The sequence below is a fragment of the Dromiciops gliroides genome, chromosome 5 (assembly GCF_019393635.1).
Source record: "Dromiciops gliroides isolate mDroGli1 chromosome 5, mDroGli1.pri, whole genome shotgun sequence".
NCBI classification, from domain to species: Eukaryota; Metazoa; Chordata; class Mammalia; order Microbiotheria; family Microbiotheriidae; genus Dromiciops; species Dromiciops gliroides.
The window spans coordinates 196,959,221-196,975,142 of record NC_057865.1 but is presented as its reverse complement, the minus strand read 5'-3'; the positions used below and the strand labels follow the sequence as shown (position 1 = coordinate 196,975,142).

The 15,922-nt window shown below is 38.1% G+C and overlaps 1 protein-coding gene across 1 annotated transcript in view; it reads left to right on the top strand.

Annotated features, from left to right (window-relative positions):
* DYRK4 (dual specificity tyrosine phosphorylation regulated kinase 4) overlaps positions 1 to 15,922 on the top strand; it is a 73,509-nt gene that overhangs the window by 27,578 nt on the left and 30,009 nt on the right. Inside the window, exons 5-10 of the mRNA XM_043968304.1 lie at positions 60 to 113; positions 2,504 to 2,587; positions 3,482 to 3,610; positions 7,231 to 7,345; positions 11,694 to 11,857; positions 14,215 to 14,351. Coding sequence (XP_043824239.1) covers positions 60 to 113; positions 2,504 to 2,587; positions 3,482 to 3,610; positions 7,231 to 7,345; positions 11,694 to 11,857; positions 14,215 to 14,351 — 683 coding nt within the window. The remainder of the gene's footprint in view (positions 1 to 59; positions 114 to 2,503; positions 2,588 to 3,481; positions 3,611 to 7,230; positions 7,346 to 11,693; positions 11,858 to 14,214; positions 14,352 to 15,922) is intronic.

Below are 15,922 nucleotides of genomic sequence, written 5' to 3'. Positions count from 1 at the left end.
CTTGAGCTAGTTTTTAACTTTACTTTTTACCTTGTTCTATGTATCTGCAACAATACCAGAAGTTTCCTGGAGTAATTTTGTCTGGTGTGCATTCGAGAACAATTCCCAAACAGGTATGTTACTTATGTCTGGTGCAGACATGTTTATAATTCATAGAGCCTCTTTTTGGTACCATCTGCTTTAAAAGCAAGAAGAACAGTGAGGAGGACATTGTATCGCTTTGGTCAGTGTGGTTTTGTTGACTGTATTTAACATTGGAGTACTTGGGTCCTAATCCCAGATCTAGTCTTTATAGTCTGTATGGATTTGGACAATGGCCTTCATCTCCCTGGGACTTATTTTTCTCGTCTTTGAAATGGATGGGGTTGGTCTAGGTCATCTCTAAGGATTTTTCCAGGTCAAGATTCCATAGCATTTTACTCCTTTTTAATGTTATAATTTATCTGGAAGGAGAAATTGTGGCATCTTGCTGGGGAGGATTTTTGTAATGGTTTTTTGATTAAGAACATTAAAGTTCTGGCTCCTTGTTCTAGGCCTTTTCTCACAGCAGAGACCCAACTGTACGGCACAGATTCACTTTGGCATCTACTGACTTGATCAGTAGAAGGAAGCCAATGGCATAGCTGCTTGCATAATGCAGTTTTAAAATGCCTCTTTCTTAACTACATAAAAAAGAGGACTGGACTAAGAGTCAGGAGACCTGGGCTGTATTACCTAGTCCTTAGCACAGTCCCTGGCCAAAGTCTGTTTATGGCAGGCTCTGTGTGAGGAGCTTTAGGAGACACATAATTATTTCTCACAGATTCCCGGCATGTTTCTATGATCTAGCTAAGCCTATTTGTCTTTCAAAACTGTTGTGTTTTTATGAAAAATCATTAACAACTCTCATTCTCTACTCCCCCACTAGGCTAATGTATACTGTAGATGTAAAGGGTTCATCTTTACCAGTCTTCTAGAAGTCCCCAAAATGGGGATGCGATTTCATATCCAGGTTGAAGCTGCTGCCTCTGGGGAATGGGAGAGGGCAGTGGGTCAAGATGGGGAACAAAGTCCTTAAGGTTGCATTAGAATCATCTCACATGCATATCTTTTAATCTCGTCTCCAGTCTAAATAAGACAGGTGTTGATGAGATCAGAAATTGTCAAGTTCATATTTGATTCTAAATTTGAACATGGGATTTAGGATAATTGGTAGGGTAATTCCTCCATATAGTAATCATGGGCAACTGAAGGACCTCAGAACCATATATTTAGGATTTACCTTAAGGAATGAGGTTTTTTTTTCTTTTTTCCCATTTTGAATAAGGAAAATCACACTCTCTTTCCTACTCTTTTTGGGTGCTACTGTGAAGATGGCTATAATACTTTCAAAAGGGTCATGAATGGGCCTCAAGGAAACTCTTTGGTATGTCTGAATAACTTACTAGGTTTAAAAAAAATAACTTACTAGGTTAGAGGCACTGACATGGTTAGTAAAAATGTCCTAGTGAGCTAAGACATATTATTGCTGGTGGCCTAAGACAAGGTTGCAAGGGAGTAAGGCAAAGTGACTTAATCCTATAATAGCAAGTCCCTATATTAGATGTTAAAGGGTATACAGAATAGTATAAAATATGATTTCTATGTCAGGGAATTTACTATCTATGTGGGGAGATATAGGTGTCAAAAAAAAATCTTGTAGACTGAAATAAACAATAAGTGCTAGATAGGAGTTCAGGGCATCTAGTTAACATTTCTAGTTAGGATAATTGAGGAAAGTCTTCATAGAAATATGGGACTAAATCTGGGCTTTGCAGGATAGGCAGGATTATTTTGGGGGGGGCAATTGGGGTTAAGTGACTTGCCCAAGGTCACACAGTGAGTAAGTATCTGGGGCCGAATGGACTTGAACTCAGATCTTCCTGACTCCAGGGCTGGTGCTCTATTCAATGCACCACCTAGCTGCCCTACCAGATGGGCAGGATTTTAGTAGGTGGAATATATGTGGGATTTGGGGAGGGAGAGCTTTCCAAAGAAGAGGAAGAAATGAAAAATAGTAAGAAGACACAAAGTTTGTTAGGGAGATGATAATTAATCAAATTTGGCAAAGGACAAAAAGTTTTCTTACATCAAAACTATACTGTTTTAGAGCAAGTCAATATTACAGCTTTGGACCCAGAAGAAACCTTAACAGTCACCTATTTCAACATCTTCATTTCGCAGATGGGGAAACTGAGGATAAGAGAGGTTAAATGACCTGCTCAAGGTTACATGGGTGGCAGTCAGGATGTGAATACAGGTCCTTTGACATAACATCAATGCTCTATCTACTGCCACAATGACTTTCCAAGGAAGACTAGACCAAAATTAGAAAGTAAAGTTTGAGCCAAATTAAGGAAATTTTAATATTTCTACAATCGAATAGCAGAGTTTAGATCATATGGGCAATGATCCATCAAAGGTTCTTGAGTAGGGGCCCTGGGCAGGAAGCAACACTAAGCACTCTTTTAATTCTGTCTTTCAGTTATCCCAAATGGACAGTAAGGCTCAAAACCAACAAGCAAATTCCAAGCCCAAGAACCTGAGGCTGAACCGATATTTGCGTAAGGTAGAGAGTTCTGGTGCTTGGTTCCTTCTTTCTCCGGGAGAATAGGGCGAGGGTGCCTTTTCCAGGTATCTGGACACAACACACTGGAGATTCTCTAGCTACTGTAGCCATTACCAACCACCCTCCTTTGTCCTCTTCACATGAGACTTCCTAAATTAATGCTGATTTAAATGTATTTTTATTTATTTTATTAAATATTTCCCAATTGCATATATACAATTTTTAATTTTAATTTTAAAAAATTGTTACTTCCGAATTCTCTCCCTCCCTCCTGCCTCTCCTCCACCCCTTGCAAAGGTAAACAATATGATATTGAGACAAATGAAAAATCCTAGAGAGTTTCTGAATAATTAATAATAATATTAATTACACATGTGAAGTCATGCAAAATATATTTCCATATTAGCCATGTTGCAATAGAAAACACACAAACAGGAAAAATAAAGAAAGTTTAAAAATGTGCTTCAATCTGCACTCAGAGTTCATCAGTTCTCTCTGAAGGTATATAACATTTTTCATCCTGAGTTATCTTGAGTCATTGCCTTGATCATTGTAGCAAAGTCTTTCACAGTTAATCATCCTTACAAACTAAAACTGATTTTAGATTTAAGTAGTTTTAGTTGACCAATTGATAAATTGATTCAATTGGATAAATCCAAACCAAGAGTGGAGAGGAAAAGGGAGCTTCTGTTACAGTCAGAGGGAATTGGATTGTTTTAGGAAGGATTTTCCCCTTTTTGGGTTATGAAATACTAGAAGGTTAGAGAAACTATGTAATGCTCTTTTTCTGTAGAGTCTTAAGAGTAGGTGGGCTGGATCAATCATGGCCTTCAGGTGGATAGAGTGCTGGAGATGACTTCTTGGTTAAGGTTAAAGGGATTTTTCTTTTTGTAGAAAACAAACACCACTATTACCTCACTCCCTCATCTGGACAATCACAGGAGGAAGAACGTGGCCAGTGTGGCAAAGATCCATCCTCAGGACAATAACCTCCCACTCATCAACAGCAAAAGCTCGTTGAAGGTATTATCAATGAATGTCACAGGTTGGTGGGTCTCAGGCAAGTGTTGGATGGAAGAATCCTTGGTTAGCACATGTGGGAGCTGGTTGGGAAAGTCATTTAGTTTTTCTGGGCCCCAGTTTCCCATTTCTGCTTGTATTTCCTTAGAATGTAAATTATAGTGAAGTCTCACAGGAATAATGTGATGGCCAGAGAGAGAAAGGGACTATTTGAAAAACAGTTTGCTCTTGAAAAGAAAAGTATTAAATACATCCAAAGATTAGTCTGATAATTCTCTCCCCAGGGAGCATAGGCTCTAATCTAGTCTAATCCAATCTAACAGGCATTTGGCAAATACCTACTATGTGCAAGGACCCATATTAAGTGCTAGAAATACAAAGATAAAACAAAAGTCTCTGCTTTGAGGCATCTTGCATACTATTAGGGGGGTGCAAATAACTTGAGGGAGAGGGCACTAATTAGTACAGATATCAGGAAAGACTTCACATAAGGAAATGACATAGGAGCTAAACTATGAAGTGCTTTTAAATGCCAAGTTGAGGAGTTTATTTTTACAGCTCAGGAAACTAAAGCAAATGGACTGGAGTGACTTGCCCAGGGTCACACTTCTAGTGAATGTCAGAGGAGAGATTTGAATTCAGGGAGGTGAATCTTCCTGACTCCAGGCCTGGCACTCTATCCATTGTACCACTTCGCAGCACATGAAAGGTAATAGGAAGCCATTAAAGGTTTATAAGCAGGGGCGTGGCAATGTGTTTTAGGAAGTGTTTTAGATTTGTGTTTTAGGAGGATTATTTTGGCAGTTTTATGTTTGGTGGATTGAAGAGGGAAAAACTTGAAATTGGAAATCAGACCACTAATTAAAAAAAACAACAACACACACACACAACCTGGTGTAATAGTTATCATCCTTCTCATCAATGTAGTTATTGAATATATTATTATTTATGGTGTTATTTATTTATTTGAGTGACCCTAATCTCCAAAAATATGTGTGGATAAATTACTGATAACCACACGACAAAATAACTATAGTACACATCAATATATGAGACAATAAATAGTTAACAACAAATCCATGCCAGGGGAAAGAGTGCTTTGCTATTGTTGTTTGGTTTTTAAAAAAATTGATATTATTGTATTATAATATATAATAATTATATTGTATGTTATATTAATTATAATATCCATATCATAATTTAATATATTCTCTTCCCCAATTACATTTAAAAACCATTTTAACATTCTTCTTTCAAATTTTGAGTTCCAAATTCTCTCCCTCTCTCTTCTTCCTTCACTCATTGAGAAAGCAAGCAATTGGACATAGGTTATACATGTGTAGTCATGCAAAATACATTTCTATCAAAGTCATGCTGTAATAGAAAACACAGACAAAAACCCCAAGAAAAATAAAGAAAGTAAAGAAAAAGTATTTCAATCTGCATTCAAGTTCCATCAGTTCTTTCTCTGGAGATGGATAGCACCTTTCATCATTGCTGAGAATAGCTAAGTTATTCACAGTAGATCATCATACAGTATTGCTGTCACTGTGTACAGTGTTCTCCTGGTTCTTTTCATTTCAATTTGTATCAGTTCATAAAAGTCTTTCGAGGTTTTTCTAGGAGCATTCTGCTCATCATTTCTTTCTTTTTTTTTTTAAAGTGAGGCAATTGGGGTTAAGTGACTTGCCCAGGGTCACACAGCTAGTAAATGTTAAGTGTCTGAGGCCGGATTTGAACTCAGGTACTCCTGACTCCAGGGTCGGAGCTCTATCCACTGCGCCATCTAGTTGCCTCTGGCTCATCATTTCTTATGGAACAATAGCATTCCATCACAATCATATACAACAAGTTGTTCAGCCATTCTTCAATTAATGGACATCCCCTCAATTTCAAATTCTTTACCACCTACCTCTAAAAGAGCTGCTGTAAATACTTTTGTCCTTATAGGTCCTTTTACTTTCTGTTGTTGTTTTTTTAAAATCTCTTTGGGATACAGACCTAATAGTGGTGTTGCTTAGTTAAAGGGTATGTATGATTTTATAGCCAAGAGTGCTTTGTTATTGAGAGTAGACTATGGAAGTGTAGGTTGTTATAGTCATTATGGGAATAGATGGCACTGGACTGGGACTTAGGAGACTTGGGTTTTGGCTTTACCTCAGAAAAATTACTTCTTCTCACTGGGCCTCCATTTCCTTATCTGTAAAATGAGGATATTGAGATTGCTGATCTTTGAGGTCCTTCTGGCTCTAAACTTCTATGATTCATTGGAAACCCAGAAATACATTGACGAGGCTTGCTGCTGATAGATTTGCAAGGCAAAAAACCGGGACATGGAATAGGTGGGTGGGGAAAAATGATTTTTCTTCCTTACCTTAGCTTTCCTTCAGGGAGCATCTATCCCTTACTTATATTATTTTCTTTAACAGGGGCCTGGGGTCTCCACCCAGATAAAGGCCCAAAAGAATAGATTTCTGCTTAGGCTAGGAAGATTCTGCCATGGGCTTTTCCTAGAGACTAGTGTCTCTGAAGAGTTAAGTCCAGAAGCTGTTCTAAGACTCAATGCATAAAGAGACCTGTGGAGTGGCTTATTTGTGTGTTTGTTTCTATTGGTCTATTTATCAAGCCAAGATTATCTCCAGCAGTCATTAGAGGCAGTCAAAGGACCATTAGGTCCAGCAAGGATGCCACACCTAGGGGAGAACAGACCTAGTCAGAGTCACTCAACATCATCAGAATTGTTCAATAAGGTCACCAGAACATATGAGTGGTCTTACAGCTTCGAAGACATGAAATACCCTCTAGTAGCATTTCCTGGCTATACTTGTTCTCTGTGTGTCTGCCCTTCTAATCACAATGATTGTGTGGGTATTCATGGGAAAGCATGTCCTGGATTTATGAGGGAATGCTTTTATTGTGCCTTTTTTCCTCCACATAATATGATTAAATGCCTTTGCTTTGAATTTTTAGCATATGCTGTATAACTAGAGCAAAAGTAAACACATTGTACACAAAACACCTTGAGGACATGCCTTGGTGCTATAAGTAGATACATTTTTCGGTAGCATATTTTCCTGAATCATATTTTGATTATTATAGAATTTGGAGCAGGAAGGAAAATCATCCTTTGAAATTTAGAAGTCATGTAGTACAACCTTAAAGATTTTTTTTTTCCAGATGAAACTGAGGCCTGAAGAGCATAAATGACTTGTCTAACGTCACAAAGATAGTTAAGAGAGAAAGTTCAAATATGTTTTCTGTCTTTCAGTCTGGTGTTCTTTTTACTCCATCATATTGTCTTCTACATAATATTTATTTGGCTTTCCTCTGAGGAATTCATTCTAGTTGTTGACAAGCTAAAATTTCCCTGGGGTTAAAATTTTATCATCCACAATAATATAAATAAAACTTAAATGGATTTTCCTTCTATATCAATCATTTTAAAATGATTTAAAAAGTGAACAATAAAATTAGTCCAAAGTCAGGAAAGGGAAAGGAAAAGATTCTAGGTAAGTTGGTTGGGTATATTCTTGGCAAGGACAAGAGAGAGATTGTGATTAGATGTGGGCCCTGAGGATTGGGGGTGGGGATGTCCTTTAAAGCAAATCTTTTTCTCTGGTCAGGATAACCAACGCCATAACCAGGAGCTCAAGACTTCACCCAGCCTCAGCATCCAAAGTCAAACCTTCAAGTCAGAGGAGAGCATGGTACCCCACAAGTGGCCTCTGACAGCATCAGGTATAACCTCTCAGGAGGGTGTGTGCATGTGTGTGTGTTGTCTGTATGTGTGCGACGGACGTGAGAGAGAGAAGAGAGAGAGAGAGGAGAGAGAGAAGAGAGAGGAGAGAGAGGAGAGAGAAAGAGAGAGAGAGAGAGAGAGAGAGAGAGAGAGAGAGAGAGAGAGAGAGAGAGAGAGAGAGAGAGGTGGAGGAGGGAAAGAAAGGAAAGTGAAGTTTTAAGATTTATAAGTTAAGTTTATATATAGGATGGCCAACAAGGAATCCATTGATGGCCAAACCCTTAGTGAGACTCAGTAGGCCAGCTCGATTTTTGCCATGAGCCCTAAGGCTCTGTTTCTACGAGTCATTTCTATTACCTGACTCTCCCATCTCTGCTAATGTGCAGTTTATCAGTTGTGATCACTGATATTCACTGCCCCAAATATCACCAGTCTTTTATGAGTCCCTTTCTTTTTCCATTAGGGATCTCTTTGGTTTTTAGGTATCCTTGAAAGGGGTGTGTGTGCGTGTGTGCACGTGCGCGTGCACGTGTGCGTGTGCATGTGTGTGTGTGTGTGTGTGTGTGTGTGCGTGTGTGTATATGTGTAATATAATGGGGGTAAAAATCACTGGATTTGTAGTTACATGACCTATGTTTGAATCCTGGTTGCTCTACTTATCTACTGTATTATTGTGGACAATCTGTTTACCCTTTCTGACCCTCAGTTATAAAAAAATTATACTGTCTGATTTACAAGGTTGTAAAGAAAATGTAAATTGCTATACAAATACAAGCTATTGTTATTTACAATATTTGCGCTTAGGGACTGAGAATTTGAACTCAGATCACTGTTTTTAGATTGCTGGATGGATACCTAGTTTGTCTTCCCAGCTGGTATACCTTGTATCTAGGTATCTTGTTTCCATGAATTTCTTACACCATGAAATAACAAGTGCATTCTCTGCTCCTAATCTTATCAGATGCCATAAGATACTGTATAAACTTAAGCTATTATTACATATGAGAGTCAGGAAGATCTGGGTTCAAATCCTGCCTCTGACATTTATGACTTTTATGACCCCAGACAAGTCATTTAATATCTTGTTACTCTCTAGTAATTTTTTTTTGGGGGGGACAGGGCAATGAGGGTTAAGTGACTTGCCCAGGGTCACACAGCTATTAAGTGTCAAGTGTCTGAGGCCAGATTTGAACTCAGGTCCTGCTGAATCCAGGGCCGGTGCTTTATCCACTGCATCACCTAGTTGCCTCCTCTAGTAATTCTCTAAAAATAACTTGCTGAGCATATTCTGGTCTGTACTGGTAGAGAGGATTCTCCCTACCCCTTGGGAATTCCCTACACTGATGAAATCACAAGTCCAGTCCAAAATTAAAAAAAAAAAATTACACGGCTCTCAGTTCCAAGTAAGTAAATAAAACTGTACTGCCAATACCTGAGTCTAAGTAAAGCTGGACAGTTACGTTCTCCACTTTCTCCATGCTCATTAGCTTCCTGTTCCAGGTAGGGAATGTAAGGCAATACCTCCCAAAGTGATGCCAATTTTCCTGGCTTATGCTCTTTTTAGTGGAGGTTTAAGACAATCTCCTACTGAGCTACAGGTTTCTAGGGGAACAACAAAAGCAAAAATAGAGTTATTTAATTGTTTTATGAACTAATTTATTAGCCCAAAAATACTTTCTGAGGAACTATAATCAATCAATTAATCAATCAGTTATTTGAGGGAGGCTATTGTAGCCTAGTGCTGTGCTAGATAATAGGGGATTTGGGGATGGTATAAAAGATTTATCTAATGTTGTTCAGTCGTTTCAGACTCTTCATGACCCATTTGGGGTTTTCTTGGCAGAAATACTAGAGTGGTTTGTCATATCCTTTACAGATAAGAAACAGGCAAACAGAGTTAAGTGACTTTCCCAGGGTCACACAGCTAGTAAGTGTCCAAGGCCAGATTTGAACTAGGAAGATGAGTCTTTTTGACTTCAGGCCCAGCACTCCATCCACCGTACCTACCACCTACCTGCCATTAGGCAGTACATCAAGATGTTTGAACTATCCACTTCATAAGAATCACTGTGAGCAATGTATTCTGCAAACCTTGAGTAGTGATTATACACAATAGTCTCTCTCTTTTTAAAATTTTTGTGGGGAAATGAGGGTTAAGTGACTTGCCCCAAGGTCACACAGCTGGTAAGTGTCAAGCGTCTGAGCCTGGATTTGAATTCAGGTCCTCCTGAATCCAAGGCCAGTGCTTTATCCACTGCACCACCTAGCTACCCCCCAGTCTCTTGAAATGAGGACAGCATGGTAAAAAATAAAGAGTATTTGGTGTCAGATGACTTGGTTTAAATCTTGGCTCTGCCACCAATTGCTTTGTATAGTTTTGGATAAGTCCCTTCCCCTTTCCTGAACCTCTTTTTCCTTATCTGTAAAATAGGGGGATTGGATCTGAGGTTCCTAACCATTTTTGTATCATTGATGTTTTTTTTGGCAGTCTAGTGAAGTCTACAGACCTCAGATTACTATTTTAAAATAATCGAAGCATATGCTAAATTTCATTAGAGGTTAGTGAAAATAAAGATGTAACTTTTTTTTTTCTTATCCAAATTCACATACCCCATGAAATCTATCTGTAGACCATGTGAAGGCCCATGGATCCCAGGTTAAGAATCTTTGAACTAAATGAACTTGGAAGTCTTGTCTAGTTCTAATTCTTAACAATGATAAGGCAGCACTACATTTCTGTGAGGCATCTATTATTTAGTGGAAAGTTTGATAGAGGAAGAATCAGGAGGCTTAAATTTAAAAGTCTTAAAGACCCTGGATTTTAGAGCTGGGAGAGTGCTCACAGTTTATCCAGTCCAACACCTTTATATTTTAGATGAAGAAACTGAAGCCCAGACAGTTTGATGACCTCAGCTTTACACAGGTCAATGTGGCATAGTGGATAAAGTACTAGACCTGGAGTAAAAAAGACCAGAGTTCAAATCTAGCCTTAGTCACCTACTAGCTATGTAACCCTGAGCAAATTCCTTAATCACTGCCTGCCTCAGTTTCCTCATTTGTAAAATAAGATTAATAATGGCACCTATCTCCCAGGATTGCAAACTTCAAATGAGTTAATATATGTGTAAGGCACTTGGAAAACCTTAAAGTTATATAAATGCTAGTTATTATTATTATTTTAATTAGCAGAGTTTTAAAATCAGGTTCTTTGACTCCAAATCCAACACTCCTTCCATTAAAGTATGCTGCCTCATTTATTGAGTGACCCAGGTAGTAAGTGATCTTCTGATTACCTGGTTCCATAATTCTCTTTGGTACTGAGTTCTTTTTTCCCCTTTTTTTCTTTTTTGGTTTGGTTTGATTTGATTTGTTTTTTTAAAATAAACATTTTTATTTTATAGTTTTGGGTTCCAAATTTTATTCCTCCTTCCCTCCTTTCCTTCCCCCATCCCTGAGGCAGTAAGCAATCAAATATGGGTTATACATGTGCAATTATGTAAAAACATTACTATATTAGTCATTTTGATACTGGGTTCTTCATGATTCATCTGATGGTGGTATATAGAATGATTGTATAATAGAATAAAAACCAATAAGGAGATTGTCACCACAGAAGTATGAATGAAATCATAAAAAATAGTGATTCATGTGAACATTCTTAAGCTGAATATTAGATGATATTGAGAGCTGAATGTGAAAAAATAATGAGACAGCATTTTCAAAAGCAGGATTTGCTTTGGGGGTTTTGTGATCTACTGGGAGCACATTAAAAATTCACTCTACTTGGGGATATGGGGAAAATGAGACATTAATACACTTTGGTAAAGTTGTAAACTGATTAAAACATCCTGTAGAGCAATTTGGAACTATAGCTAGAGGGCTCTAGAACCATGCATACTCTTCAACCTAATTATACCACTACTAGGTTCATATCCTAAAAGAGATTAAAAAACAGTTGAATTCGAAATTTGGGAGATTCCCATCAACTGGGGAATGGCTGAACAAATTATGGGATGAGATTATGATAGAACACTGTTGTGCTGGAAGAAATGATGAACAGAATGATATCAGAAAAACCTGGAAAGACTTACATGAGGTGATGCAAAGTCAAATACAAAGTAACAGCAATATTGTATGATCTGCTGTGAATGTCTTGGTTGTTTTCAGCAATTAAATGATCCAAGACAACTCTGAAAGACTTAATTCCAAATAAATTTTTTTTAAATAAAAAATTTTTTTAAAAAGAATCTACTATACTTTAACCGGGATGCAGTTCATGGTCAGTTTGGTGGGAACATTCTTTGGAATCAACTACAAACTTAATTCTTGCCCTTGTTTCTCACACAGAAGCCCTAAAATATTTTAAGAACCAACTGTCTGTGTATGAACGAAATGAAGTCCTGGGCTATACAGAACTGTGGTTCCTTGGACTTGAGGCCCAGAAATTAGATGTGCTTCCTGAAAAACACAGCAAGACAAGCTTTGATGACGAACATGGCTCCTACATAAAGGTGAATGGTGTCCTTTGCAGAGGCAGAAGGGGTTGGTTGGATGAGTGGGGACAGCTTCACCCCAGGAAGGAAGGAGGTGAAGTCTGTTGGTACAGTGACTGTGATGTGGTAGATTTTCTGGTGCAGTCCCGATTTTGAGAAAAGAAAGAGAAGTTTTTATTAGGTTTTGCAAAAGGAATTTTTGTTTTTCATTAGACCAAAGGTTCTCATTTTAGTTTTGGAAAATATGCTCAATCAATCCCCCAAAAAGTATTTATTAAACACTCATTAGATGCAAGAGAAAGACAAAACTGAAACAACTCCTGACCTCAAAACAACAACAACATTTTTTCAAGTGAAAAGATGTCATTCTAATTATAGGACTATGGGGAGAGGGGTGAGAAAAACAAGTTGTAGTATTAGCTTCACTTGAGAGAGGCACTGAAGGGCTTAAACCAAAATTTGAGATGAGGATCTTTCTGTTTAGGTATAAATAATAGGCAAGTCACATGTAAATTACTAAGCCAAATGCATTTTTTTTCTTAGCTGAGTATTTGGGGTAACAGCACTGAAGTTTTTCCATGAATGTGGGTCAGTTTCTTGTGGAATCCAGTAACTCCATTGAAAAAAAAAATCATCTCAATTCAGCAACTATTTATCTGTGGTATGTGGTTTGCAGATTGTTGTGCTAGATACTGAAGGAAATAAAAGATTTAGCAAAGATATATTCTGTGCTCATTTAGAGTTTTAAGTCTAGTGGGAGGATAAGACACAGATTATTGTAATTCAAGGATCTCTTTGGATAGTTTGACTCCTCTGTCCACTGACATGAACCTGACCCTTCCACATCTTGTTAGCTGGTCTTTGAGAATTGCTGTGGCTGTCACCTTAGAGACAACCTTAGATGACAAGGGTCTAGGAACTTAGCTTAGCTCTGGTCCTCAGATGACAGACATTCAGCTTGTCAATAGGCCTGTATTAGAAAAGCCTTTTCAATTTAATTTGATCCATCAGTGGCACTAATATCCTTGGAGACCTTGGTGTTACTTCTAAGTTCTGAAAAGGCACTCAGAACATTAGTGCACTAAAATACACATGAATAAATACACTAGAGAGGCACGAAAGGAAATATAATATTATAGGTTCAGGGATTCACAACCCAGATTCCTATCTTTGCCCAGAATTCTAAATGCCCAGGGCAAAAAACCCTTCCCTCTAGACCAGGGGTTCTTAAAATTTTGGATGTGTTAGGAGCCTCTTTGGTAGTTTGGTGAAGCCTATAGACTCACAAAAATGCTTTTAAGTGCATAAAATAAAATATAAAAATATGCCAGATTACAAACTATACTGAAATAGAATTATCAATATACAGGATGTCCCAAAAGTCTTTGTGCATTTAAGTTTTTAAGACTTTTAGGATACCCTGAATGTTGATATACTGATATTTTTTATATATAATATTGTTTCTTATATTTAAATACGCATACCTATTATATAAATAAAATGGCTCACATAGGTTGTTGTTAGTGGCTGACCCAGTATTAGAGCATAAATGCTTTCTTACTTGCCTCCTAAAGTCAGAACTGTAGGATTTTTCCTGTCCCATATATACTCAGAACTTCATAATTTCATGGCAGAATGGAACATTTACCTTGTAGCCTGTGGGAGAATCTATACTTTTTAGGCTTTTATAAAGTTGGGAGATAGCACTAGTAGCCTAAACACCAGGAAACTGTCTAGGAGCCTAGATATTGCTTTGTGTCCTTTGTGGAGTAGTCCCACTTTTTCTAACAATAGTGGGGTTGAGATAACAAGGCTGCTTAGCTTTGCTCATTAACCTAAGAACCAAGATGATCTCTTTGGGTGCCTCTCTGATCCTAGAGAAGAATAATAGAAGATAATAACAACAGAGCCTAGTGTTTTAGTTAACAGTTCCACAGGACAGCTTCAGAGCAAGACTTTCTCTGGGGAAGTCTATCATTCTTCCTGCATTTTTTTTTTTGTTGGTTTTTTGAGTGAGGCAATTGGGGTTAAGTGACTTGCCCAGGGTCACACAGCTAGTACGTGTCAAGTGTCTGAGACCATATTTGAACTCAGGTCTTCCTGACTCCAGGGCCAGTGCTCTATCCACTGTGCCACCTAGCTCCCCCAAAGTCTATCATTCTTTGTTTTTGTTTTTTGTTTTTTGCGGGGCAGTGGGGGTTAAGTGACTTGCCCAAGGTCACACAGCTAGTAAGTGTCAAGTGTCTGAAGCCGGATTTGAACTCAGGAACTCCTGAATCCAGGGCCGGTGCTTTATCTACTGCACCACCTAGCCGCCCCAAAGTCTATCATTCTTGATCCTTTACCCATAACTATGTATGGTATGGCTTCAACAGGTCCTGCATGATCACATTGCCTATCGCTATGAGGTCCTGGAGATGATTGGCAAGGGATCCTTTGGGCAGGTGGCCAAGTGTTTGGATCACAAAAATAATGAGTTGGTGGCTCTGAAAATCATCAGAAACAAGAAGAGGTACTGCCCTGTAGACTATCCTAACCATAGAGACATGACCTTCTCATTTTGGTCACTTCTCTTGGTCATCTTCCTTCTTTCTCCTTCCCTTTTTTCTTTCTTCTCTATCCTTTTTCATTTCTTTTGCCCACCAGTCCCCCTGTACTTTCTCCTAAGTTCTCCTCTTCCTCCCTCTACTACCTGTTTTCTCCCTTTCCCTCATTTTACTTTACTCTGTCTCTGTCTCTCTGTCTGTCTGTTGGTCTGTCTCTCTCTCTCTCTTATGCTTCAACTGCTTTTCTTTTATCAAATGTCCATCTTTTAAAATTTATAATTAGGTTCAGATTTTCAAAGTATGTCATTTTAGGTTGTATCTTGAACTCCTTTGCTTTTGAGAATATAATATTCTATTCTCTCCTGTAGATTTTAGTCAGTGAGGAATAGTCTTATGTTATTCTAATTTTCTTCCCTTTATAGTTTAAGTTCTTGCCTCCTTGAAGAATTTTTTTTGGCAATTGAAATTCTTAAATATGTCCTCTGTGTATTTTGGAATTAGAGCTATATGGGTATAGGCAGCTAGGTGGTACAGTAGATAAAGCACTGGCCCTGGATTCAGGAGGACCTGAGTTCAAATCTGGCCTTTGACACTTACTAGCTATGTGACCCTGGGCAAGTCACTCAACCCTCATTGTCCTGCAAAAAAAAAGGTTAAGCAAAAGAACTATATGGGTATAGCATATATCAGAATGCTTTCCATCTTGGTGGGAGAAAAATTTGGACTAAAAATCCTATGAAAACAACTGTTAAAAACTATCCTTACATGTAACTGGAAAATAATAAAATACTTTTTAAAAAAGAAAAAAAGAACTATATGGGGCTTTTTTTTTTTCTGGAGGCAATCTATGGATCCTCATAGTTGTTACTTTATTTTCTATATTCAGAAGTTTGGGGCAGTATACTTATATTCTTTCTTAGATCATGATGTTGTGGGTTTTTGTCTTGCAATGTTTTTCTAGATCTGTGATCTTTGAGCTGTGTCTACATACCTTGTCTGAAAACAGTGTGTTTTGCTTGTATAGAGATCATTTGTTTTTTCTACCATTATTGCCTTTTGCTTCTCTTCTTTTTGCATCTTCTATTTAGTTCTCCATGTTGAGTCAACACCTGCTGCTTTTTGCAGACAATGGAAAATAGAGGGGGTGTTCCAGATAGAGTTTTTGCTATATTTGGGTTTCCTAACCTAGGGACTATTGGAAAGGAAAAAAGCATACTCCTCTTCTCCTCTTCTTCCTCCTTCTTTCTTCCAACCTCTGTACTTGCGTGGTGATTGAGCAGAGTTGAGTTCTGATGTTTGTTGAACAGGATTCTGGGGGAAGAGTAGGGATGGGATCCTTGGCAGGGGCTGAAGCTGGAGGGAAATCTAAGTAAATTCTAAAGCATAAAACTATGGGTCAGTTTTTATGTCCTGTTGAAGTATGGATGTTGGCAGAGAAGGACAAGGGGGAACGAAGTTAATGAGTTAAGAATTGTCTACTGTTAATCAATAAGGTTGTTAACCTTTGTTGAGCTTCTTTCTTCCTTGTCCATTGGAA